Below are 26,067 nucleotides of genomic sequence, written 5' to 3' on the forward strand. Positions count from 1 at the left end.
ATTCCAAGCTGATTCTCAGTTTTGCCGTGATGGTCACTGTAGCTGCATGTGTTTAACCAAGCACAGAGCCAAGAAACCTTTTTTTGCACTGGAACAACTTCTGGTAGGTCCAACTTAACGTTAGCTCTGTCTACCTGGATGTCCCAGAGGCCCTGAAGTTTTGCACAGCTAGTACATAACCATGCTGGCCTTCTTCAACAGCCTTCCCCCAAAACTGCATTTCCTTCTGTGCTCCCATCCTCAGTAAATGGCAGCAGTAATCCAGCTCCCCAGGCCAGAAAGCTGGGGGCTCTCGTGCCCACTCCCAACCCTTACCACCCTGGAGACACTTGAATCAGCCACCTCATTTTGTCTGTTCTCTCTGCTCCATATCTCTCAACTCTGCTTTCTGTCTCCTTTGCTCACTGAGAACTAGGGCTGTTACCTCTGAATAGGTACTCAGCCCTCTTGTCTGACTTTAATCCATCCTCCACCTTCAATCATGCATGTATCCATCCATTCAGTGCATACTGAGGACCAAGTTACAAGCATCTTGCAAAATGCCTGAAGTGTAGGATGGAGAAGACAGGACCAATGCCTGCCTTCCAGGAGCTTACAGTATATAGTTAACAGGGAAGATGATCCAAAAATGATCTATGTGTCTACAGTATACAGTTAAACATACGAATATATGTTTCATAGTATGGTTGTTAATCTTCACTATTTAACAAGCTACAAATATCAATTTATATTTGCATTTTGTTTATGGCATCTTTGGGCTTTCCTGGTGGCTCAGTGATAAAGAATCTGCCTGCCAATGCAGGAGTCATGGGTTCAGCCCCTGGGTCTGGAAGATCTCCTGGAGAAGGAAATGGCAATCCACTCCAATGTTCTTGTCTAGGAAATCCCATGGACAGAGGAGCCAGGTGAGCTGCCAGCCCCTGAGTCTGACATGACTTAGTGACTATACAACAACATGGCATCTTTTGTCTTACAGCTTTTCATTTTTATAATTGTATGATTTCATTTAAGTGAAATTCTAGAACATGCAAAGTTAATTAATCAATATTGGAAAATATCAGAAGAGTGGTGGTTTTGAGGGAAGTGGGGGAAATCTACTGGAAAGGGGTTCAAAGGGGAATTTCTTGGATAATGAAAATGTTCTGCATCTTGTTTCAGCTGTATTCAAATGTCAAAACACATTTAATGAAACACCCAAGATTCTGCATTTTATTTATGTTAATTATACCTTAATTTTTTTTAAATGAAAAATCACTCATTTTTGCAAAGAAAAGAATTTTGTTGGCTCTTAACCTGCTTGGTACCAGTCAGCTTCATATTCCTAGATTCAGAATATTTTTCTAGGTATGCCTCCTCAAAGATATAACTCCACATATTTTGAATTCATCAAGCTTTGGTGGAATCACACCCTTTGTTCTCTTTCCCTGGGTGCTTGGTCCAACTGAAAGAACTTCCTTGCAACTACCTTGATCCATTCAAGACATTTTACCAAACTATGTGACATCCATGACCTTGATTTGGTCACTGCCAGGAGGATTCATCTTAATCAGCCTTTGTTACTCAAAGTATTTCTTGATTTTATTTTTTACTAATTGAAAAAAACAGAGATCTATCTTAAATACTACAAGTCCCAGAAATTTTGGATTTGTTACTTTCCCCTTCACTCCTGCTTGCAGAGCCCAATTCTGTTCTGAATTCATCTCTTTCCTGTAATTAAATGCACCAGATAACCAAGGCACTCTTGTAACATTCTGCTCTGCAACCCTGTTACTTTTTGAAGCTCTTTCAGGAACTTGAGTGTCTTTTGTTTTCTCTAGTTTGGCAGATTCTTTCTTTTCCAAAGACTTGGTCTTTTTGCTTTGCGTTCAATAGTTGGTCCTTCTTCCTCTGTCATCGCCTCTCCGTGGAGGCTGGGGTGAGGTGCGGTGGGAGTGGGGGTGACCTTGGCCCCTCCTGTAGCCCAGAATGTTCCACCATCCACATCACCAAACCAGTCAGCCGCCCAGTTTTTCAAGTAGTCAAATCTGCCAACTGGCTTCTTTCTTATGACAGCCTCAGAAGAACACTCCCTACGCCCAAGTTCTAAAAGATAATCCTCTATATAGTCTTCTGGTGACATTATAGGGTTTGTTTTAAGGCTTGGATCTTTAATCCATCTAGAACATATTTTGAAATACTGAGTCATTTTCCCCCACATGACTATCAATTGTTTCAACATCATTTGAACCCATTCTTGCCCTCCCTCCCAATTGAAATGCCACTTTAGCTTCCACCAAATTCCCATTCCTATGAGGTAGGACTGTTTAGTAGCATTGATCTATGTATCTCTTCCTGTTCCAGTACCAACTCGTTTATAGTATATTACTAATTTTTTTATATATCAGGGAGGGCAAATCTAACCACGTAACACTTCCCCCTTAAAATGCTTGTCAGCTTTTCTATACACTCTTCCAAATGAACTTTAGAATCATTTTGTCAAGGTTCCAAAAGACTATTGAGTTTTACAGAAACTGCCCTGAATTTATAGGTTTATTTGCGGGAGAATTGACAGCTTTACAAAACCGAGGTTGGCTATCTAGAAACATGGTATCTCTTCATTTATGAAGTTTTCTTTTCTGTCCAGCAGTAAACATACATAGTTTTCTTCACCTGTTTGTTAATTTTATTCCTAGGTACTTTGAGCTTTTGTTGCTACTATAAATGCAAGCAATGCTTTCCTTCATTATGTTTTCTAACTGGTAGTGACTGTTACATAGGAAAACTGCATCTGGTGACTTAACCATACTCTTATCCTACAAGTTTTTCTGTTAATTCAGTATAAGTTTTCTTAAAATTAACACATTATTTCTCTGGACAGAAATCCTTTAGTGTCTCCATGTTCTTCAGGATAAAAATGAACTCCTTTTTACAGCACACAACCTTTCCTAACTTGGCCCCTGTCCTACCCTTCCAGCCTTCTCCAACACTGACTCTCAGGCCAAGGTATTTCCTTAAGGTGCCTTGGACAGGCCATGCATTTCCACACCTTATACCTTTGAATATAGAGGCTTCCTAGGTAGCTCAGTGGTAAAGAAATTCGCCTGCCAACGAAGGATATTCTGGTTTGGGAAGCATCTGGATTGGGAAGCTGCTCTGGAAAAGGAAATGGCAACCCACTCCAGTATTCTTGCCTGGGAAATCTCATAGAGGAGCCTGGCAAGCTACAGTCAGTCCATGGGGTCTCAAAAGAGTTGGTCACAGCTCAGCAACTCAACAACTGCTTGGAATTCTCTCCACACCTCCTTCTTCACCTTTCCTTCAGACTTTGCTCCTGTGTCACTTTCTTAGGGAAGCTTTCCCTGACTTCTTATCCCAGACTGGGTAAAGCCCCCCTCATCTGTAATCTCCCACTATCCTTCTGCTGACCTTATTGTACGGGGCTCTTGTTCCACTGAAAACTTTTTTCGTGAAACTAACATATGTTTATTTTTAAATGAATACTCAAGAGAAACCCTTATAATTCAACCAGCAACTTAGTATTTTAGTAAAGTTCTTTTAAAAAACACTTTTTATAATGGAAACAGTTCATTTACAATGTTGTGCTAATCTCTGCTGTATAGCAAAGTGATTCAGTTACAGAGACATATCTTTTTTGTCTTTTTAAATTAAAAATTTTTTAAAAAAGGATTAAAAAAAAGAGTTTGGAGGTCAAACTTCTAGTTGCACGTTTGTGAATATCCTGCAAAGGTTATTGGGTAGGTCCTCCAACCCTGTGTTTCAGACCCTGGCTAAGAATAGTGACCCGGAGGGTAGCCGACTGGGAGCAGGTGCTTGGCGGGGCTCCATTTCTGCCATCCACGAATTCACACCCACTCCGTGCACAGCTGCAAGCCACACGCATTGCCCCCTCCCCCAGGGTCCCTGGCATCTGTCACACAGTGCCATCAGCTTCTCTCCAAGGACAACCCGGGGGTGGCTCCCTGTAGGGCCTCCTCAGTCTGAGGCTCCTGGGACTGGGGCCGATAAAACAGGCCATTTCAAAATGGCCTCGAGGTATCCTTTCAAGATCCTAGTGGCTTCGTCCCTCTTTTCTAACCCCGGCCTCTGTGTTTTAAGTTACAGGAGATTTTCTCAGAGACCAGTGCACGGGGTTCGGAGAAGAAAATGGCACCCCACTCCAGTACTCTTGCCTGGAAAATCCCATGGACGGAGGAGCCTGGGAGGCTGCAGTCGGACTGAGCGACTTCGCTTGCACTTTTCACTTTCATGCATTGGAGAAGGAAATGGCAACCCACTCCAGTGTTCTCGCCTGGAGAATCCCAGGGACGGGGGAGCCTGGTGGGCTGCCGTTTGTGGGGTCGCAGAGTCGGACACGACTTAAAAATTGAACAGCAGTGGCTCAGCCCCACCCTTCTCTCGGGAAGGCGGTCTCCGCTTCTCTCGAGAAACACAGCCCGCCCAGTCTTTGTTGTATCAAATGCACGAGGAGCCATATTTGCTTTCAGCAAAAGGCGGACACGGTCGTCGGAGCCGAAAGCGGGAGGGGGGTGGGGGGGCCGACCTGCGAAGGGCGTTGGACCCCCATCCCGCCTGCATTCGGCCCCTTTCTAGGCTTTGAGGAAGAGAAAGCGAGCCCCTTTCCCAGCCCCACTCACTCGGCCTCCCGGGCCCACGTTCACCCCCAAGGTTCCCTATTTGCATTAAAAGGTAACCACCTCGGGCTGTGGGGGTGGCAACTGTGGCTCTGGGGCTCGGAACTTTCAGGTGCCCTTGGCCAAGAGTCTCGGGGAGCCCTTTGGGACCTCGGATTCGCCCCGACGCCCCTGGGATCAGGGGCAGTTTCCCGTCGTTTCCTAGACCCCAGGACGCCATCGGGGTCAGGGCTCCGGGCTGGGCTTCCTGCCCCCCGCCCCAATTAGGTCTCCTCCAACCCCTTGGAACACGCCTAACGCCGCAAACAACAAACGGAGGCCTTCAGGGCCCCCAGGCCCCACCACCACCCCCGCCTCCGTCCCTCCCCTCCCCCAGCCCAACATCCCAGCTGGTCTGAGCCGCGCTTGCACCGGAAGGGGCGGGGCTCGGCGGGCGGGCAGCGTGATTGGCCGCGGCGGGGCTGACGCCCGCTCCGGCTATAAGAGGCGGGCGACGGCCACCTGCGCCACAGTCTTAGCGGAGAGTCGCCGCGGTTTCCTGCTTCAACAGTGCTTGAACGGAACCCGGCTGCTCGTCCCCGCCTACCCCGGCCGGCCACTCAGAGCCAGCCCTCGTCACCACTTGACAGCGCCCTCCGACCGGCCCAAGGTCCCCGCCACCGCTCCAGTGCCGCTCGGCCGTCGCCGCCACCACCACCACCACCGCCCGTTTTCAGCCGCCCACCATGACGACCGCATCCCCCTCGCAGGTGCGCCAGAACTACCACCAGGACTCGGAGGCCGCCATCAACCGCCAGATCAACCTGGAGCTCTACGCCTCCTATGTCTACCTGTCCATGGTGAGCGCGGGCTGGCCGGCGGGAGGCGGGCGCGGCATCCCCGGGTGGCGGGGCGGGGTGGGGGTGGGGGTGTGGCTCCCGGCGGGCCCTCCCGTCTCCAGCTAGCTTCCCGCCAGCTTCCCACCTCCAGCCTCCCGCCTCCTTGCGCCCTTCCTGGAAAATGGAGGTTGCTCCAAATCCCCGAGGACTTATGCGCAGAAATTCTGAGCAGTTGTCTCCTGGGAGTGCTCCCTCATAGGCCAGGGCCGGTTCTGCGCACCATTTTTTGTTTAAAGGGAGCTGAGTTTCCTTACGGGGTTGCTACGCTGGCCACCAGTACGATCCTGCAGTTTGGAGGGTGGACTTGAGCATTTCCATCCCTTCTTGTGCCCCCGATCACGTGATGGGGGGGGTGGCGTTAGGAGGTTAAGCTCCCACCCTCCTGAGTGCGGCGGGGCCTTCTGGGTAATGGTGTCCAGCCAGCTCTGGGGGCTGGCGCGAAGTGGTTTATCTCTTGGGCAGAAGAACCGGCCGCACCTCTCTGCTCTGCTTATCTCTTAAGTCCCACTTAAATGGAAGCATATCTAGAAATCTCCCCTTCTGCCGACACTGGCGCTTTCTAAGTCACCCGTCCTTGCGCCCGGCTAGTTAATTTATCTTTTTTGTGTGTAAGGGTTGTGGCGTAGTTGAACCCTCAGTTCTTGGATAAAGTCCACCTACCAACAGTTACGGGGCCAGATATTTTCCCATGCATTAATGCGTGAAATCAGTTTTCCAAAATCCTTGTTTTAGGCGATGTGATAAGAGTTTTAGTTAGAATTGTCTTAACCGCCAGCGTTGTGCAAATCATCCAGGAATAGATATGTTGTAAGTGGGTTTGGAACAGGCCTGGATCTCTGTGACTGTCATTCCATTTTAGGAACACCTGAATACAGCAAGGATGTAAAACGGAATCAAATTTTTCTATTCTACTGGCAATATATTTAGCATTAAGTGTGCAGCAGCGTTTCTGGTAACTGTTACTTTGCCTACGTGGGATAATTTTAGAAATCCATCAGCCTGCTGTAAGCTGATAGCTCAAGTTTGAACAAGGATTGTTCAGAGAAGGCACTAGTAGTGCAGGGTACTTTGCACTAACAGAAATGTTTAATAAGAGTTCCGTGGTAGAGACAGTTCCCATGCTATTCTACAGGAAGCAAACTTCAGTTTCAAGGACCAAGTTTCATTTTTGTGTTTCAGAGTAAAAATGAGTTATTGTTCAATCCAGGAACACACCCTACTCCAGTCTCCTTAGGCTCAGAGCCTTGCTGGGTTTTGAGAAACCAGCTAGCAGACTGCCTTCTTTTGGGTCTAACATGTTCATGTTCTACTTTCAGTCGTACTATTTTGACCGTGATGATGTGGCTTTGAAGAACTTTGCCAAATACTTTCTTCACCAATCTCATGAGGAGAGGGAACATGCTGAGAGACTGATGAAGCTGCAGAACCAGCGAGGCGGCCGAATCTTCCTTCAGGATATCAAGGTAAACGAAAGATCCTTGGGTTGTCTTAGCAATCCTCGAGTATCAGAAATCCCTGATGCCAGCAGTTGTCATCGTTAGATGAGACATTGGGCTTTAGTCTTTTGTGCTTTTTCAAGCTTACCATTTAAGCTAAAGTGGGCCAGGATATTAAATTGGAAACCGTTGTCAGGGGGACCTTGGCGCGCTTCCTTTTGCCAGTCGCAGTTGTTTGTTACACACTAGATGCTTGCTGGTTTGGCGTTTTTATGTAGAGGTTGCAGGTACACTGACCTAAGCTCCTCTCGTTCAGAAACCAGACCGTGATGACTGGGAGAATGGACTGACTGCAATGGAATGTGCGCTGTGCTTGGAGAGAAGTGTGAATCAGTCACTACTGGAACTGCACAAACTGGCCACTGAAAAAAATGATCCCCATGTGAGTACACTGACACCTGGGAGTAAATGGAGGAGACAGTTGCCTGAGGGGCTGGGGAGGCTTACCAATAACTTTCTTGCCCGTTCTCTTTTTCAGCTGTGTGATTTCATTGAGACTCATTACCTGAATGAGCAGGTGGAAGCCATCAAAGAATTGGGTGACCACATAACCAACCTGCGCAAGATGGGGGCCCCTGGATCTGGCATGGCAGAGTACCTCTTTGACAAGCACACCCTGGGACACAGTGAGAGCTAAGCCTCAGGCTGGTTTCTCACAGCCACAGGGGTGACTTCCCTGGTCACCAAGGCAGTGCATGCATGTTTGGGTTACCTTCATCTTTTCTATAAGTTGTAACAAAACATCTACTTAAGTTCTTTCTTTAGTACCATTCCTTCAAATAAAGTAATTTGGTACCCAGTTGTTGTCTCTTGAGTTTTTGGGATGGGCTGGAAAAGTATCTAGGTCATCTTGATTGAACGTGTAAGTGCCACCATGGTTCAGTCATGCTAATCAAAATGGAACACCGAGGAGGATTTGTGTTTATTTATTAAATTCCTTAGTTTGGGAAGGGTATCAAGGCTTGAGTGTATTCAATTCACAGAACTTAAGGACTCCTGATTCTGAATTAGGTATTCTGTGTTTCCAGCAGCTCTAGCTTTCACAATTTATATGTACAAAAAGCATTTTAAGGCTTCAAGTAGAATTGCAACTACTGATTTTTGTTATCCATGAAGCTAACCATTTATTTCAGGCTGTCATAGAAACATACTCTTCGGTGTGGACAGCTATATGCCTATGACTGGATCAGTGTCCTGCTGGTGTACACGCAGGTAGGACCAGGCCGGTGGAGCATCCCCTTTGGAGGAAGCAGGCTAGGAATGTGCTTCATCCCTAGTGAGAATTTGAGAAAGTTTACATGAGTATAGAAAGATACCTTCATTTCAGTATGATAGTAGCTGCAGTAGGAGGGCAAAAATTAAGACATCTTAAATATCTACCAGTGAATAGTGTTGGAAGACGGCAGAGTCCTTGCTAGCCAGCTATATTATCCTCTCAACCAGCCACAGTGATTTGTTAAATGTTTTCAAAGCTATGTATTATGACCACAGAAGAACTGCTTTGAGAATCCAGAAATGGGAAGTTATACCTCCTCTCACATGGTGATTGGGGGTGGGGTAGTATGGATCTAACTGGGTGAGTGGATGTCCAGGAAATCTGGAATAAAAGGAAACCTCTGGTGGTATTGCAACAGCTTTAGGTTGACCTCAAAACAGGAAGAGCTCATTTAAGTTTAGAAGTCTTCAGTGAGGTCCCCAAAGCATAAGATGCCCCAATGGATCTGGATTCCCCCACCTTATCTGCCATTTCTCAGGGTTGTGGACGGTATACTCAAAAGTACTTTAGGACCCCTGTTAACGGTTAGGGGGCAGAGCTCGTATGTGACTTCCCAGCTAAGCCTGGGCAGTAAGTTGAGTTCTTGGGCTACAGCTTAGAGTCCTGAATTCTGCCCCATGTGTTTGCCACCCCTGCTTAAAGTGAGCTGGGTCCACTGGTAACATCTGCCCGTCTTAAACCTGGCCTCATGGCCCTTTGACATCATTCCTGTCAGTACCGCCTCACCTTCCTATACCTGGGCCCCAGAGAAGTCCTGGTGATGCCAGCCTCTCGGGTAAAAAGCAAAAGTCGCCCAACACTTTTCCATGGGTCTGCTGTGGCAGCCAGGTGTGTATCCCAAGCCAGTGCGGCATGCCCCGGCCACCACAGAACCACAAGAGAATTGTGAACGAAAGGTGGGATTCAGAGCAAGGGAAGCTGGTGAGGATCACCCCTGGGGAGCTGAGGGGTCAGTGACCCTGGTTTGAGTAGAGGACAGACCTGTTTTCCAAGTCCCAGTAAGGATCTCCGTGATCTTTGAGTATAGTGTGTATGTTGCTTGTCGATTGTCCCAAGTGCGGTTCTCTGAGATGTTCAGGGGCCTCTGACATGTCCATCAGGTTAAACTCGACAGTTTTCCTTCTCATGTGAATAACTTCTGGGTGCTCTGTTGAGGCCCCAGCATTCTCTGGGAGCAATTCAAAACTCTTCTTGGACCTGGGGGTTGCAGGCTGAAGGCTTTGATCTTTGACAGGGTCATCTATGCCCGAGATTCTGCGAAGACTTGAGGGTGCTGACTGTCCAGGTGGAAAGACCATAGGGGTGTGGCTGAGGGGTGTCTGTGGGGCACTGTGGTAGCCTGACCTTCCGTAGAGCACCGCAGACTTGAAAACATCTTCCCCCTTCCAGGCCTTGCTGTCTTCCTGGTCACTAGTGTTCTGTCCGGCCCCTCCAAGGTTCTTGGGCTGGTTCTCATGTGAAAGGACTTCTTTCTTGGGCCACAGTAGTTTGGTCTTTGAGTTTGTCCTAGGGGACTGGCGGTCGAGGGATTGCAGCCCTAGGAAGCGGCCAATGATGCCAGAGTGAGCACCCTCTTGCTCCTCTAGATCTGGCTGAAACTCCATGTCTTCCTTATCCAGACTAGAAACAAACAGAAGACTCGGATTTAGTGGAGGGTTAATGGCCTGAAGCCTGATGTGACTTCTCCTTTACTCTCCCATCTCCCTCCCTCTGGCCCCAGGCCCAGAACACAGTCTTCCTCACCTCACCTTAGACTCACCTCTCTGCTGATCCATCCTGTGCCTCTCAATTAATCCCTCCTGGCTGAGCTCACCTCTTGTCCCTGTTAATGTCCAAACTTCCCAGCCAGGTATTTAAGGACTTCCTCTTCAGCACTCACATTTTCCTTTTAAAACCCATCATTCCAGGCAATCAACTGGCAGTCCCCAGGTATGGGGAAAAACCTGACTTCCTGGGAACCTAAAGCCTTTACTCTGCAAGGGAAAACCTACCTACCCCAGAATGTGGCTGCCCTGGCCCATGTCCAGATTCTCCCCATGCTTCAGGGTCCAGGTCCTAGTCCAGCTGGAGGCCACCTCTCAGGTGGCCAAAGGTGATCTCTGTTCTATCCTCTGTCCCTTACCCAGGCATCCAGTACTTTATACCTTGTATCAGAGACTGGGCCCCAGATTTGAGCTCCCTCACTAAACTGTGCTTCTTGTAGGCAAGTCTATGTGTTATTAGTCTGTTATCTACCTTCCCCAGCTGCTGGAGCACAGTCCATGGAGAACTCAGAGGCGACCTCCAGCAACGTTTCTGACCTAAGCAAGCCTCCATCCTTAATCATTTGATCACTTATCCAAACCTTCCTTACACAAACTGGACTCTAGCTAATTCTACTGACAGCTTAATAGGATATTTGGTTCTTAGAAAAAGAACAGTGCTTTTAATCCTGCGGCAGAAAACCTTGATGGGATGGACCCTGAGATGCAGCGAACACTCTCCAAAGTACCCCCCGCCACACACACCCACACACTGTCATCCTGGGGAGACAGCTATCTGGGGGCAGCCCCTTGGCCCACTGGCCCAGGTACAACTCTAGATAGATTCTAACCAAATCAGGGAAACAGGACCCATGCAGGACGAAGTGTGGCTGCTGTGGATGACATGAGGCCTATATTCTGTAGCAAGAAGTCTACTCAGAAGGTGCCTGTGATTGACCCAACCTCCTGCTTGCTCCCTTGCCCAGGGAACCCCACTCCCACTCTTCATTCCACCCCAGCTTATTAGAAAACAAGAGTTCTAAGCCAGAGTCCGGAACCAGGCCCTGACATAGCTGCATCACTAACCACTGACTGCCCTTCAGTAAGTCCCTTCTCTCTCTCAGCCTCAGTTTCCAACTCTGGACACAGAGGGGTTTGACTGGAAGTACCTAAGGGCCCTTATAGCTTTAAGAGTCCTTACACAGCACAAGATAAGTGTTAGGGTATGGAGCTGGAACCAGACGTACCTGGCTCACCTGTGCTGCTTGCTAGCTATGTGACCTTGGGTTGGGCAACTGATTTAAACGCTCTGAACCTGGACTTAATCATCTAAAAACTAGAGATAACAAACCAAGGTTAGTGGAACAACAACAGAATAGCTTACATATATATATATATATATAAAGAGCATGGTACAATGCCCAGCACTTTGTAAGACACCCAATAGGCATTAACTGGCTTCCCTGGTGGCTCAGTGGTAAAGAGCCAATGCAGGAGACATGGGTTCAATTCCTGGGTCTGGAAGATCCCCTGGAGGAGGAAATGGCAATCCACTCCAGTATTCTTGCCTGGAAAATGCCACGGACAGAGGAGCCTGGTGGGCTACAGTCCATGGGGTCACAAAGAGTCAGGCTTGACTGAGCAACTGAGCATGCACATGTATTAACTAGCTCTAAGTTCTTAATTAAGCAGACACTTGCATTTGGAGTTTTATACCCACTGAAGTGGCTCCCTGGCACTTCCCACCTGATGTTGAAGGTGGAGCCAAAAAAGGAGGGTCGACGAGACTGGGCAGAAGCGGCTGTGTAGGGAGGATGTGGTTCTGGCTCATTCCAGTACATATCTCTCTCCATCGGTGGCAAGTCCTGGTGCATCTCGTCTACAGCCAATAGGGACACCTGGTCATGAGGGACAGAAGAAGTCCAACAGAAAGGTAAGCCCTAACTGACCATGAATTTGCCAGGTGACTTGGAGAGGTCACTGGTGGCTCAGATGGTAAAGAATCTGCCTGCAATGTGGGAAACCCAGGTTTGATCCCTGGGTTGGGAAGATCCCCTGGAGAAGGGAATAGCAATCCACTTTAGTATTCTTGCCTGGAGAATTCCATGGACAGAGGAGCCTGGCGGCCTACAGTCCTTGGGGTTGCAGAGTCGGACACAAATGAGCAAATAATAGTTTGGAGGGGTCACTTCTCTCTCTTTGGGCCTCAGATGCCCTTCTTCTGAAATGAAGAGACTTATGCTACCCATAGCTTCAGAAGTTAGACTGAGAATCCTGGGAGTGAATGGTTGGAGGGCAATTCACAGAACTGTAGGGCCCCCTCCCTGGGTCCAGGGGACAGATTCTCTTCCTCCCCTCATACCTGCAAGCTCCTGTCGACAATCCAGTTGGTCTCAAAGTCATCGTCATCCTCTCCAAATGGGTTGATGAGCTGCTCTGCCACCTCAAGGGTAAATGAGGTTCCGGAAATCCTCAGGTGGAACCCCCTGCTGCCTTGCTCCCACCCTAAACCCGGGCTCCTGCCATTTCCACCCCTCCGTCCCCTCAATGATGTCCTTCCTGCCTGACTACTGTCTCCAAAGCCACAATGTAGGGACCCTCCTCTCCTGGTTGGCCATGACCCTTGGGCCACAGCCAGCCTTTTCCCAGGGAGGCTCACCTTCAACCAGCCGGCATAGAAGAAGAACTGCAGGAACGTGAAGAGGGGTACAACGAGGTCCATCTCATGGCCGGGGTAGGCCTTGGCTGGGTTCAGAAACTGCCGCCCAATCAGGCAAGCCAGGAAGAAGCTGTATACTGCCACGGTCACCACCTGGGAGGGAAGGGAGGGAGCGGCAGCTATGGGCTGGGTGGGGACTGTGGGATCAGGCCACTTCCTAGGCTGGGAGGACAGGCCTTGCCCTGAATTGGACATTCGTGTGACTTTGGGTCTCCGTGATCTTGTCTTTAAAATGGGGAGGGGATTCCCTGGCAGTCCAGTGGTTAGGACTCCACGGTCTTATTGCTGAGGGGCTGGGTTCATTCCAGGACAGGGAACTAATATCCCATAGTCCTTGCAGCACAGTCAAAGATTAAAAAAAAAAAAAATTAAATCAAATGGGGGTAATCACATTGCCTCCACTGCCTGGACCAGGCAGGGGCCCGAGCTCTGAACTTGGCACTAAAAAGACCCTGCAGAGTCCAGGCGTGACTCCCAAAGGAAGCCTCTTCTTCAGTCTCTAAGTGAGCCCTTCCCATCACAGGCTGCTCCCTGGGTCTTCTCAATCTCCCAAAGGGACAGCTTCGCCAGTCCAGTCCTCACCTGAGTGTACACCAGTGGGATACTGATCCAGTCGTAGGCATACAGCTGTCCACACTGAGTACGCAAGGTGTTCATTTCCTAGGGGAGCAGGAAGAAGGGTTGGAGACTTGACCACCACCTGCTCTCCAGGCTCAGCCCCCAGCTCATCCCCAAATACCAGGGTCTGGAGCTCGACCCTGGCTGTATGGTCATGGGCAGCGCACTTAACCTCTCTGTGCCTCAGCCTCCTCAACTATCAAAAAGGAACCAGGATCTTGGAGTCCACTTTAGAGAGAGGATGGGAGGGGAAATTGAAAAGCAGCCACCTTGGGCTATGGAATCCTGTTGGAAGAGATCTTACAGTCCCAAGGCAGGCTCTGGGAAGACCCTCAGGGGCTCAAGCCTTCTCTTTGTAGGAAACCTGTTCCTCATGGGGTAGGACCCTGCCTGCTCTGCATTAGCCCCATCAATGTAATGGGCTCACGTTGAGCAGGCTCTGGAGCAGGATAGGGTCCCGAATTCGACCTCCAATCCATGCCTTTGTTGACAAGTTGGCAAACCACACCCAGGGCATCCAGAACGAGTTGTGTGGTAAGCTCAGTTTTTGTAAGTGCTTGTGTTCCGAGGGAGTCATGAAGCCTGCAGGAGAGTGGAGAAGACAGTGGGTAGGAGAAGCTGCAGAAGGGGTGGCTGGCCAGGCCCTGGGGTCCAGAGTTCAAGACCAAGTCCCTGCTGAGCCCACAGGGACCTCAGAGCTTCTTTGCCATCCTCCTTCTCTCAACAAATAATCACTGAATTTCTACTCTGTGATACTCTGGGCTGAAGACGTGAGAGGGATCTGTCTTATTAACCAGGATCTGGCCAGACAAGCCAGAGACAGAGGTTGGTGACATACAGGATGGAAACCGGACACCAGGAAGCGAAAGAGCAGACGGAGGTAGACTCCGGGTCCTCACTAGTTCCCGAAGCCCCGCTGGGGGCCTCAACCCTCACTCTTCGAAGCTTCATCCCTCCATGAGTCCTTAGCCCTGTCTCAAACCCCTGTCCTCTGCGAGTTGGTTCCTGGCCTCTACCCACTTTCAGACCCCTTACTCCGCCCCGCCCAATTCAGGTCCCCGCCTACCAGATCTCGACCCCACCCCACCTCTGGTCCCACCCAATCCTCAGCCCAGGGACCTCTGACTCCACCCATCTTCAGCTGCGGCTCCGCCCTTATCACCCTCTGGCCCCGCCCACCTGCTTTCACCAGGTGCTGTGGGCTGGGAAAGCGTTTGTAGACCGCAGCGCTGACGCTGCGCAGGATGAGCACGTTGCCTAGGTTGGCATAGCGCATGAGCGTGCGCCGCAGCATCCGGCCTTGCTCGTCCTTGCCCTCAACGAAGGACGACACCAGGTTCATGAGGCGGTCGGGCCAAGGCAGGTTCTCATACTGGTTCCACCAGCGGGTCACGACTAGCGTCACGTAGAAGCCTGGGCAGAGAGGTGTGGGGGGCGAGGGGCGAAGGCCCACGCTGCGGCCGGAGCCCAGCGAGGGCGATGCCTCGGTTTCTCCATCCTTCTAATTGGCTGAACCCAGCCCCAACCCTGCTGGAAGGTGCTCGGGAAGGAGAGACCATCAGAGCCTTGTGTGAAGGCACGAGAGCCAGGAGTTCTCTCTGTGGCCCCACTGGCTTTCCCGGAAATCCGCCAGATCCCTCCCCTCCTGCATAAGGCTCCAGAGACTACTATAACGTCAGCACTGCCCTCAGAAAGTGGGATCTCATGTGCTCTTAGCCGGACATCCTTCCTAATGCCTAACGTCAGTCCCTCTGGCTGCAGGCTTTCCATTCCCCTGAACCACCGAGAGGCACTGACGTGCAACTGGCCTTCCCAGGAGCTCCTCGTGATCTGCCTGTCTGGAGCCTGGAGAAGCCACCGGGACCCCCACGCGCGGAAAGGGGAGCTCACCCAGCACGAAGGAGATGGGGATGAGCTGGATGTAGCTGTCGCAATACAGAGTCAGCTTCTCAAAAATCACCTGCTGTTCATCTGTGAGGGCCATCCTGGGGGAGGGAGGGGTTGGGGTAAAGATGTGTAGACACTAGGAGGAGATGGCTGAGACCCGTCCCAGGTCTGGCCAGTCCCAGGATAAGACAGTGATAGCCTCATTTCCTCCCTGTCTCTCATTGGCCTGCCTGGGGCCCCTCCTCTGGCCTGAGCTGGGTCCCTCTTCTTTCTCCCAAAGCCCCCAAACCCCAAAGGGGCCTCTGCTCCATCCCTGGAGGAGAAACCCTCAGGAGGTTTTCTCTGAGGTCAAGGAAGGTAGGTCCTGCTGAAGGAGTCAGTTTTAGGCACTGCCGACCCTTTTAAAGGATCCAAAAGACAGTTGTTTGAAAGCAGGTTGAGGGACTTCCCTGGTGGTCCAGTGGCTAAGACTTCCACTCCCAATACAGGGGCCCAGGTTCGATTCCTGGTCTGTACGACACTGTAATGGTGGATGCAAGTCATTACACATTTGTCCAAACCCATAGAGTGTACATCACCAAGGAGGAACCCTAACGTAAACTATGGACTTTGGGTGATAATGAGGTGTCAGTGTGGGTTCATCTATTATCACAGACATCCCACTCTCTGGTAGGATGTTGATAGTGGGGAAGGCTGTGTGTGTGGCAGGAGGGGGTGGGGTACATGCGAATTCTCTGTACCTTCTGCTCAGTCTTGCTACTACTGTAAAACTGCTCTAAAAAATAAAGCCTAATTTTCTAAAGTATATTGGTGCCCTAGTAATGGCACCCCACTCCAGTACTCTTGCCTGGAAAATCCCATGGATGGAGGAGCCTGGTAGGCTGCAGTCCATGGGGTCGAGAAGAGTAGGACACGACTGAGCGACTTCACTTTCACTTTTCACTTTCCTGCATTGGAGAAGGAAATGGCAACCCACTCCAGTGTTCTTGCCTGGAGAATCCCAGGGATGGGGGAGCCTGGTGGCTGCCGTCTATGGGGTCACACAGAGTTGGACATGACTGAAGTGACTTAGCAGCAGCAGTAACAACCAAAGAAAACAAATGTGCTCTGTTATTAGTATTATCCTTATGAACTCAAGAAATTTATGTATTTGGTATTTTTCAATTCATTGTCATCATTAATGCTTTTCTCATTAAAAATGCTATTATATATTTTGTAGTTTTATTGACCACAGAATATATTGCTATATTGCTTAAATAAATGTTTGTATTGGGGAAAAAAAAGAGCATGGTCTGGGCCTGTGAGAGAAACCATGTGGGATTCAGGAAAACCGGCTAACTGGATGGGACCAGATAAGGGCCCTCCCTGGGATGGAGGAAAGGGTTTCTGAGATGCTCTGACCTGTACTGCGTTTCCCTCCCAGGCTGTCTCCTTTCTTCTCCCCAGCCCCCAGGTCCCCAGCCCCTGGCCCTAGGGCTTTTCCACAAGCTTAGCACAGCCTTATAGGTCTCTGTGCATTGGCCTCCTAGATCGCTGAGGTCCTCGGAGCTCCAAGCCTTGGAGGTGTCCCCCCTGTTCCCCCGAACCTGTAAATGAAGCGGATGATGTAGTAGCAGAGCAGAAAGATGAGAAACTCGCCATAGAGCAGTTTGTAGATGCTGCCTCGCCAGCACAGCAGCAAGCGGGAGAAGGAGCCTAAACGGGCATTGGCCACTTGGCTCGAGTAGGTGACGGTCATGGCCAGGCACTGGGCTGCAGGAGGTGGGCTTGGGTCCTGCTGGACAGACAGAGCGGGATACTGGTGGGGGTGGGCAGGAGGTAGCAGGGACCTCTTCAGAGTCTGTCCAGGACTCATGAGTGACCCTTCCATGCTCTGGGCCTCAGTTTTCTCATCTGGACCCTGGAAGATACCCTCCAAGAAGCTAGGGAATTGAGCTCAGGCGATGTCCTTAGCCTTGGCATGGAGGGCACACAGAAGTCTGTGCCCTTTAATTGTGCTACAAAGGTAGCAACACAAGTGTCCAAAAACCTAAGCATGGGCTCCTTCCTGTGTTCTAAGCCCATCATGTTCAGTGGCCCCCACCCCCCCAATATCTGCCAGCCACCCTGGAGTGAGAACTGGTAAGGGACATGGTCAGCCTTGGCCATCACCCTGTCCCCAGTGCCCAGAACAGAGCTTGGATGGTAGAGACGTTACTGAATGGTGACCCCAGGGCCTTTCCACCTGCTGATCCTCATTCCTGGGGGATGCGTTTCCTAATCTAACTGTATGGCCCACTCCCACTTTAGATCACTTCCTCAGAAAGGATGTCCCAGCCACCGTACAGGAAATAACACCCTAGTACCACCAGCCCTCTCTTCTCACCTTGCTCAATTTTTCTACATAACACATTGTGTTACACTCGCGGTTATATTTTGCAGGCTATCTGCATGTTTACTGCTTATTCCCTCCTGAGAATGGAAGTTCTCATAGGAGGTGCTCAAAAAAAATTTTCTGAAGCAATGATTGGCCACCATCCCCCTACCTGTTCTGGTGTAGCCGCACTGGCCGTCTCTGTGCCTGGTGTTCCCTTAGTTACTCCCACCTCAGGGCCTTTGCACAGACACACAGATGCCCACACACCTGTGTGTACCCATCATGTGCACATGTGCAGGGTCATCCACCCCAGTGGTCCTCAGAGCCCTAGCCCAGCCTGCTGGGATAACCCCTTACTTACAGTTGGGGCTCCTGGCTGTTCAGGCGATCCCACAAAAGGTCTGGCCACAGGACTGGTGGAACTCTCTGGGTTCCTAGGGCCAGTGCCTCTGCCCACATTTAGGGGTTGGCACTGCCCACGTGTGTGTTATATGGTCACTTGACTCCCTAAGCCAGAGGCCCTCCACAAAGGAGCCCTTGTCTTGGCCCCCTCCTCGTAATCTCCCCTTAAACAGCAGGCATCACAGTCCAGCCAGGGCCTCTCTAATTCCTTCCGGAGGATGGGGGGTGGGGGTTGGGTTGAGACCAGGGCTGGAATTGAGGGCGACTCCCTCCACCTTGGGCCCTGATCATCCTGCCATTTCCTCTGGGCCCTAAACTGAGGGGTCTGTTTCTGATCCCTGAGGTCTTGCAGGGAGAGCAAGGTCTTGTGGGGAAGAGGAGGCCTTGGGCCTTATCTCCAATGCCAGGAGCCCTCAAGAGAGGGGAGACTTTGCCCAGGCCCTGTGGGCTTCTGCAGCACTTTGGGTACCAGAAAGAACACTGGACCACAGTCAGAAGTTCTGGCTTCTAGCCCTGGCTCTGCCACCTGAGGAGATGACCCTGGGTGGCCCTCTGCTTCTCCCTAGGCCTCAGTGTCCCTCTCTGAAAAGGATGGCGTTGCTTTATAACTCCATCCCCTCAGGGAGATGACAAAATTCTGCATATACTCGTGAAGAGCTCTGATTGGCTGCTGGTGACATCATAGATTATTCGGGCTGTGATTGGCTGGCAGGGCCCAGTTAATAGGTTGCTTTAGAGCCATGGTAGAAGAAGGCGGGGCAAGGGGGCTGCTGTGTGGGGACAGGGCCTGGTGCGAGATGACACAGCAGTGCTTATGCTATTGGCTCCCAGCCAGCCCGTGCAGTAGGGGAGTGCGTGCCCAGGTCCCCAAGGAAGGCTGGTTAATATCTCAACAGCTGGTTCCGTACATTTTAATACATCAATCCATACGTGAGACCTCTAAGCCGCTGGAAGTGATGGGGTCTAGGAGATATCTCCTCTTGCATTAAGTGAAAGCTTGAAGCAGCAGTGGCTCTTGGTCTTCGGTGGCTGTAAGAATAATCTGGAATGTTTGTTAAATACGTGGCTTCTTAGGATCTTTCTCCAGAGCCTGATTCTGAGACCTGAGGGATGCTGTATGTCTAACAAGCACTGGGGGAATTATCATGGCAGTGGGCTCCCAACCACACATTCCGAAGCCCTGATTTACAATGTGACCTTGAGCCTTAAAATAAACCCACTCCTTCCTGCCCCCTCCCTCTCTCCTTAACTTTCCCCTTCCCTCCCCACCCCCACACCCCGCCCCAGTGTTAACGATGCTGAGACTGCAGGTGATTTTTGTGCACGGCATTCTGGCCTTTATAATTCTCTGTCTGGAAAAAGAAACAATTCCACAGCGACCTTGGGTGCTCTTCTAATCACAGCAAACAATGGTAGCATTACTATTATAAGGGAGTCTCTTCAGAGATCAGGGACCATCTTTGAGGAGTATTTGCTGCATCTCTGCTGCCTGTGCTTTGGGAGACATCTTTCCCATCACTGTCTTTAACTGAACTGGAGAAAGAGGCAGATTTACCTGAGCCTCAGTCTCCTCACCTGTGAAGTGGGACAATAATGCTGACCTCAGCAGCCAGGTGAGAATGTTGGATGGGAAAGAGAGTCCTTGTGTCTGTTAACTCTCCCTGGGGAACATCCACAAATCCCTGGCGCCTCTGCCCCGCCCTCCAGAGTCAGCTGGTCTGGGTGGGGTCCAGTGGTTGGTATTTTCCAAGTTCCGAAGGTGAGTCTAGTGGATGGTGTGGGTTGAGGATCACTGCTGTGAGAGAATTTTTTTCCTTCCTTGTATTCCCTCTTCCCCCACCAACACACGACAACACTCAAGAGGGAGAGCTTTCCATTTAGCACATGATTAATAAACATTTAAAATTAAAATAGAAACATATGCCTGACACCACACTTGGCCTGAGGACGCTCTCTCGGTGTTGGAATAAATGAACCATTTGCCTTTGTGCAATCAGGTTCCTGCCTCTAACTGTGGTGGCCACTGGAGGGCGCCCTTGACCAGCTGGCTTTGGCCTGGGAAGCCTGGTTCACTGGTCTGTGTGGATGGTGAAACAGGCACTGGATGGCACTTTCATCTCCTTGACCCTGACCAGCAGCCACAGAGCCAGGAGAGGCAGTCGGGAGACACTGGAGTCCTCCCTTCCTTTCCCTGAACCTCAGGTTCCTTGGCAATGTGTCCCAAATCCCAGCAGGACCAGTTGACTGAGTTGCCCCAGGACATCCCCAGAGACATTCCATGAGCAGCTGCTCTTGGTCACGCCCCACTCCTAAAACAGGCACACCCCAAGCATAAGTCATGGTCTTTCCCACCGGGTCTCAGTCATGTAAATGTCCCCAGCCAGGCAGACATGGCTTGGGCACACAGAAAGGCCACCATGAACACTGACCCAAGCCATCCTGGACGAAGGTCCCAGGACTGACCCCTGCAAGGATGGGGCCCAAACGCATCCGTGACAGTCTCTTCTGCTTTCCATTCCACAGTCAGTCAACAAACCATTTTTGGAGCCAGAACTGAGCCTAATCCAATTCCTGCCTTCAAGAATTCATGATTGGACTTCCCTGGTGGCCCAGGGGTTAAGAATTCGTCAGCCAATGCAAGGGATATGAGTTCAATCCCTAGTGGGAAGATTCCCCATGCCACGCGGCATCTAAGCCCGAGGGCCACAACCACTGAGCCCACAAATCTAGAGTCCATGCTCCGCAACAAGAGAAGCCACCGCAATAAGAAACCCGTGCACCACAACAAAGAGCAGCCCCAGCTCCAGCAACTAGAGAAAGCCTGCGTGCAGCACAGCCGAAAATAAACAATTTTTAAAAGAAGAATTCATGGTTAATAAAAATCAGGATAATGCTTAAATAGCTCTACCACAGAGGGACAAGGCCTAATATCTATGCCATGTGCACGGAGGTCAGGGAAACTTTTACAGAGATGGGAGCATTTGAGCTGGGTCTTGAAGTATGAGTAGGAGTTTGTCTGAGTTGAGAAGAATGAAAATGCATTACATATCAGGGGAACAGCCTGTGAAAAGTCACAGAGGCATTACTGAGAATAGTTAAGCAGGGCACTGTTATCCACATCGTACACAGAAGAGGACAAGCCTGCTTTGTCCAAGGTAGCATGGTTATAAAGAGCCAGGCTGGGATTGGAAACTGGGTCTTTTGATTTTAAATCCTGTTCCTTTTCCACCAACCTGTTGTCATCTTTCCAGTGGAGGTCAGTTTCTGAGCGGTGAGGTCTCATTGGTTAAGGTAGTGGGGTTGAAAAGAGGTCTGAGGGATGGGGGATGCACAGAGGAGACTCTAAACGCAATAGAGATCGAACCCCTCAGCAGAGAGCCATCTCTGGGGGCAGACGTAGCAGAGCTGGGCAGATGCATAGAGATTCCAGAGGTGGAATGCCATGGCTTTCTCATCTAGGATCACCGTGGCAACAGGAACATCACAGAGGGCCTGCCACTGTGCCCTTCCAGGCCCTGTCTCAGCTGGGCAGGAAGGAGGGGACCCGGCTTGGCTGGGGACACTGGCAGGGGGCCCTGAGGTGGGTCAGCCAGGCCTGGATGCTGCCTCCAGGCTCTGTGTAGGGCACCTGCCAGCCCATACCCCTTTCTTGGGCCAATCACTGTACGAACAGGGCAGAAGCCAAGAAAGGAAAGGTGAGGTCTTGGCACAGCTGGACAGGGGAGTGGAGGGATCCTGCCAGCCTGGGGCCTGGAAGCAAGACAGTTGACGACACCTCCACCCTGGAGACAGCAGCCCTGATCCCTGAAGGGTCAAACAGACTCCACAGTCACAGATATGAACACATGAGCTCTGGCTACTGCAGGAAGACAACAGGGACCAGGAGAGGCAGAGAGGCTGGGACATACTCAGATCCAGCGTTACCAAGCCCTGTCCTGCCCGTGACAACGGAATAGCAGGGAATAGGCCAGAGCCGGCCCAACTACTGATGCGAAGCGAGAGGACTCATCACAGCGCTGGGGAGAACCCCGGGATCTCCGAGTTACCCCATCCCCATGGACTGTGTCCCTCTGAGGTCCACCAGGTGAGGCATAGACCCCATCCACACCCCCCAACCCACCAGCTCAGGAGTGGGGCTAATTGGCAGGGGAGGGGGAAGAGCGGCCTTGAAGGGGGACTGCACTGGCTGTGAGAGCACAAGGTGCTGTTAGGCATTCCCCACGAGTCAGGAGCCTCAGCTTTCTCATCTGTCAAATGGGCATGTAAGCAGTTTCACAGGCTGTAGACAAAGAAACCAAAGTGTAGAGGCAGAAATTGACTTGCCTTGAGTCATAGAGAATTAGAGTCGGAGCTGAGATGTACGGGCAGGTCAGAGTAGCGTGTCTCCACTGTTCCAGAAGATTGCTGAGGTTCAGCTCCGCAAGCAAGCACTAACCATTGGCTGAAATTGTGCTGGGCATTGTAGGAGGAAAAAAGAACAGGAAACGCTGGTTTCTTCTATGTCTTCAGCACTTACTGGGCGCCAGGCAGTGCGTGTGTGTGTGCTGTCCCCTCAGTTGCGTCCAACCCTTTGTGACCCTATGGACTGTATGAAGCCTTACCAGGCTCCTCTGTCCATGGGATTCTCCAGGCAAGAACACTGGAATGGGTTGCCACGCCCTCCTCCAGGGGGATCTTCCCAGGCAGTGCACTAAGCACTTTTTAGCAATGATCTCAGCTCATCATCAGAACTGGGGAATAGGAAGCATTGTCCACCTGTGACACGTGGATGTCAAGCCCAGAGAGAAGGTAAGTAACCTGCTTGTCTCCATTCAAACCCCAGCCCGCCTGGTCCCAAGCCCTTGTGGTAATGACTGTGTAAGCTGCCTCCTGGTCGGACCAGGCAGCCTGCTCTGAGTCTGTGTAAGGCTTCGAAGCAGGCCTTCCTCAGGAGGTGGCCAGACTCGAGAGCAGTGGGAGTGGATGACAAAGGGCAGGTCGCTGAAGAGTAAGCCATGGGGACCATCAGGACCACTGAGCGAGCTGCCTTGAGTAGCCTTGACCGGCCTCAGACACAGGTTGCCTGGCAATCCCAGGCCCATTCCCTCTCCAACGCAGGCCAGGGCTCCAGAGTCAGCAAGTAAAACTACAGGACAGTCAGTGGCATATGAATTTTGGATAAACAGTGAATAACTTTTTAGTGTAAACATGTCCTGCGCTACATAGGTTCCTGGGGGAGGGCATCTGGAAGCAATGGCCCTTTTTATCCTGATGTCTCAGCTGCAGTGAATTGTTCCATCCATCGCCCCCTCCTTCCTACTGTTGACTTCTGGAGCCTGGCTGCTCAAAGAAAAGAGGGGTTGTCTGCAGTCCTGGTGTAACAATATCATTTAGAAGTTTTATTATTTTTTTTTTTGAAGATATTTTTCTAGATGAGATTAACTTTTATTTATTTTTGGCTGTGCTGATTCTTTGTTGCTGTGTGGGTTTTTCTCTTATTACAGGGAATTATTATTATTATCCACAAGGGAAGCCCAAGAATACTCAAGTGGGTAGCCTGTCCCTTCTCCAGCAGATCTCCAGACCCGGGAATCGAACCAGGGTCCACCTGCATTGCAGGCGGATTCTTTACCAACTGAGTTATCAGGGAAGCCCCTTATTACAGGGAGCAGCAGCTGTTCTCTGGCTGTAGTGCCCTGGCTTCTCATTGCAGTGACTTCACTTGTGTAAGCTTTTTTTAGAAATGCAAACTCCCAGGCCCCATCCTAGACCTATTCAATTCGAATCAGTATTTTACCAGGGTCACAGGAGATCTGTGTGGACATGAAAGTTTGAGAGGCTAGCTTCAGACGATGACAAGAGAGATAAGGGAGATTTATCACTATGTGCTTATTGTAAACAGGAAAATATAGAGTGGCAAAAACACAAAAATCGCCAAAGGTATCATTTTGATGTATTTCATTCTAGTCTTTCCAGCAGCTTTTAGTTTATTCAACCATTACCAGTATCTAATTCCAGAACATTTCTGTCATCCCTAATGGAAATTTATTCTCATTACACAGTCACTTCCCATTCATTAGCAACCAATCCCTAGCAACCATTAATCTGCCTTCTATCTCTATGGATTTGCCTATTCTCGACATTTTATATAAATGGAATCATATGGCGCTTGTTCTTTTATGTTTGGCTTCTTTCACTTACCCTGGTGACTCAGGGGGTAAAGCATCTGCCTGCAATGCGGAGACCCAGGTTCAATCCCTGGGTTGGGAAGATCCCCTGGAGAAGGAAATGGCAACCCATTCCAGTACTCTTGCCTGGAGAATCCCATGGTTGGAGGAGCCTGGTGGGCTACAGTCACAGGGTTGCAAAGAGTCGGACCCCACTGAGCAACTTCACTTTTCACTTTCACTTTTCTTTCACTTAGCATAATGTTTTCAAGATTCATCCATTTTGTTGCGTGGATCAGTACATTCCTTTTTGGGTTGAGTAATATTTAACTGTATGGATGTTCCACAATTTTTTTATTCATTCATCACTTGATGGATATTCAAATTGTTTTGATTCCTTATCTATTATATATATTCATATACAAGCTTTTTTTTTTTAACTTCTGTCTTCTATGTACCCAAGAGTGAAACTGACGGATCATATGGCAATTCCATGGTTAACTTTTCAAGGAACGACCAAACTGTTTTCCACAGTGACTATACCATTTTACACTCCGACCAGCACTGCATGAGGAGTCTAACTTCCCCACATCCACTCCAACACTTTATTTTCTTTTGTTGTTGTAGTTGTTTAGTCCCTAAGTTGTGTCCGATTTTTTGCCACCCCATGGACTGCAGTATGCCCGGTTCCCCTGTCCTTCACTATCTCAGATTCATGTTGAGAAGTCGGTGATACTACCTAACCATCTCATCCTCTGTCTGCATTCTCCTTTTGCCTTCCATCTTTCCTAGCATCAGAGTCTTTTCCAAAGAGTTTGCTCTTCACATCAGGTGGCCAAAGTATCGAAACTTCAGATCCAGCATCAATCCTTCCAATGAATATTCAGGGTTGATTTCCTTTATAATTGATTGATTTGATCTCCTTGCTGTCCAAGGGACTCTCAAGAGTCTTCTCCAGCACCAAAATTCAAAAGCATCCATTCTTCAGTGCTCAACCTTCTTGATGGCCCAACTCTCACATCTGTACATGACTACTGGACTACTGACTACTTTAGAAAAAATGTATATATACTAGTGGGTATGCAGCAGTACCTTACTGTGGTTTTGGTTCACACTTCTTTAATGACAAATGATGTTGAACATCTCATTCTCCCACTCTTGGTTGTCTTTTCACCTTCATGAGAGCATCCTCTGATGCACAAAATTTTTTAAATTTTGAGGAAGTCTCAGTTCAGCTCAGTCGCTCAGTGATGTGCGACTCTTTGCGACCCCATGGACTGCAGCACGCCAGGCCTCCCTGTCCAACACCAACTCCTAGCGTTTACTCAAACTCATGTCCATTGAGTCGGTGATGCCATCCAACCATCTCATCCTCTGTCATCCCCTTCTCCTCCTGCCTTCAATCTTTCCCTGCATCAGGGTCTTTTCCAATGAGTCAGTTCTTCACATCAGGTGGCCAAAGTATTGGAGTTTCAGCTTCCAACTGGAGTTTCCTTCCAATGAATATTCAGGACTGATTTCCTTTAGGATGGACTGGTAGGATCTCCTTGCAGTCCAAGGGACTCTCAAGAGTCTTCTCCAACACTGCAGTTCAGAAGCATCAATTCTTTGGTGCTCAGCTTTCTTTATAGTCCAACTCTCACATCCATAAATGGCTACTGAAAAAAAACATAGCTTTGATTAGACGGACCTTTGTTGGCAAAGTAATGCCTCTGGTTTTTAATATGCTGTCTAGGTTGGTCATAACTTTTCTTCCAAGGAGCAAGCATCTTTTCATTTCATGGCTGCAGTCACCATCTTCAGTGATTTTGGAGCCCCCCAAAATAAAGTCTGTCACTGTTTCCACTGTTTCCCCATCTATTTGCCATGAAGTGATGGGACCGGATGTCATGATCTTAGTTTTCTGAATGTTGAGC

At 49.8% G+C, this 26,067-nt stretch overlaps 2 protein-coding genes across 4 annotated transcripts; one reads left to right on the forward strand and one right to left on the reverse strand.

Annotated features, from left to right (window-relative positions):
- The first annotated feature begins 5,139 nt into the window (after positions 1-5,139).
- On the forward strand, positions 5,140-7,804 carry FTH1 (ferritin heavy chain 1). The gene is made up of 4 exons (XM_086383517.1): positions 5,140-5,470; positions 6,826-6,972; positions 7,262-7,387; positions 7,484-7,804. The coding sequence occupies exons 1-4, from the start codon at positions 5,357-5,359 to the stop codon at positions 7,640-7,642; spliced, it is 546 nt and encodes a 181-aa protein (XP_086239643.1). The 5' UTR covers positions 5,140-5,356; the 3' UTR covers positions 7,643-7,804.
- Positions 7,805-7,915: 111 nt separating this feature from the next.
- Positions 7,916-17,018, reverse strand: BEST1 (bestrophin 1). 3 transcript variants are annotated; one of them, XM_086383516.1, is made up of 10 exons: positions 16,834-17,018; positions 15,251-15,345; positions 14,540-14,773; positions 13,788-13,942; positions 13,325-13,402; positions 12,683-12,835; positions 12,386-12,466; positions 11,770-11,921; positions 9,263-9,901; positions 7,916-8,278 (listed from the first exon to the last, which is right to left on the reverse strand). In XM_086383516.1, the coding sequence occupies exons 1-10, from the start codon at positions 16,983-16,985 to the stop codon at positions 8,260-8,262; spliced, it is 1,758 nt and encodes a 585-aa protein (XP_086239642.1). In that variant the 5' UTR covers positions 16,986-17,018; the 3' UTR covers positions 7,916-8,259. The 3 variants fall into 3 exon arrangements, with proteins under 3 accessions (XP_086239642.1, XP_086239640.1, XP_086239639.1); XM_086383514.1 differs by lacking the exons at positions 12,386-12,466; positions 16,834-17,018 and having other exon boundaries at positions 14,540-15,345; XM_086383513.1 differs by lacking the exons at positions 7,916-8,278; positions 12,386-12,466; positions 16,834-17,018 and having other exon boundaries at positions 8,458-9,901; positions 14,540-15,345.
- Between the last annotated feature and the right edge of the window lie 9,049 nt (positions 17,019-26,067).

The sequence above is a fragment of the Bos grunniens genome, chromosome 29 (genome assembly GCF_055505025.1).
Source record: "Bos grunniens cultivar Pamir isolate PY7600 chromosome 29, Bosgru_T2T1.0, whole genome shotgun sequence".
Lineage (NCBI taxonomy): Eukaryota > Metazoa > Chordata > Mammalia > Artiodactyla > Bovidae > Bos > Bos grunniens.

Bases quoted from the DNA above. Each gene is read 5' to 3' on its own strand.
- BEST1 (XM_086383516.1), bottom strand. From the start codon at position 16,985: ATGACCGTCACCTACTCGAGCCAAGTGGCCAATGCCCGTTTAGGCTCC. The intron at 12,836-13,324 runs GTGAGGACTGGA...CTTCCCTCCCAG, and splicing joins TCCCACTGGTGTACACTCAG to GTGGTGACCGTGGCAGTATA. The intron at 12,467-12,682 runs GTGAGCCTCCCT...TTTACCCTTGAG, and splicing joins TCTATGCCGGCTGGTTGAAG to GTGGCAGAGCAGCTCATCAA.
- FTH1 (XM_086383517.1), top strand. From the start codon at position 5,357: ATGACGACCGCATCCCCCTCGCAGGTGCGCCAGAACTACCACCAGGAC. The intron at 5,471-6,825 runs GTGAGCGCGGGC...TTCTACTTTCAG, and splicing joins CCTATGTCTACCTGTCCATG to TCGTACTATTTTGACCGTGA. The intron at 6,973-7,261 runs GTAAACGAAAGA...CCTCTCGTTCAG, and splicing joins TCTTCCTTCAGGATATCAAG to AAACCAGACCGTGATGACTG.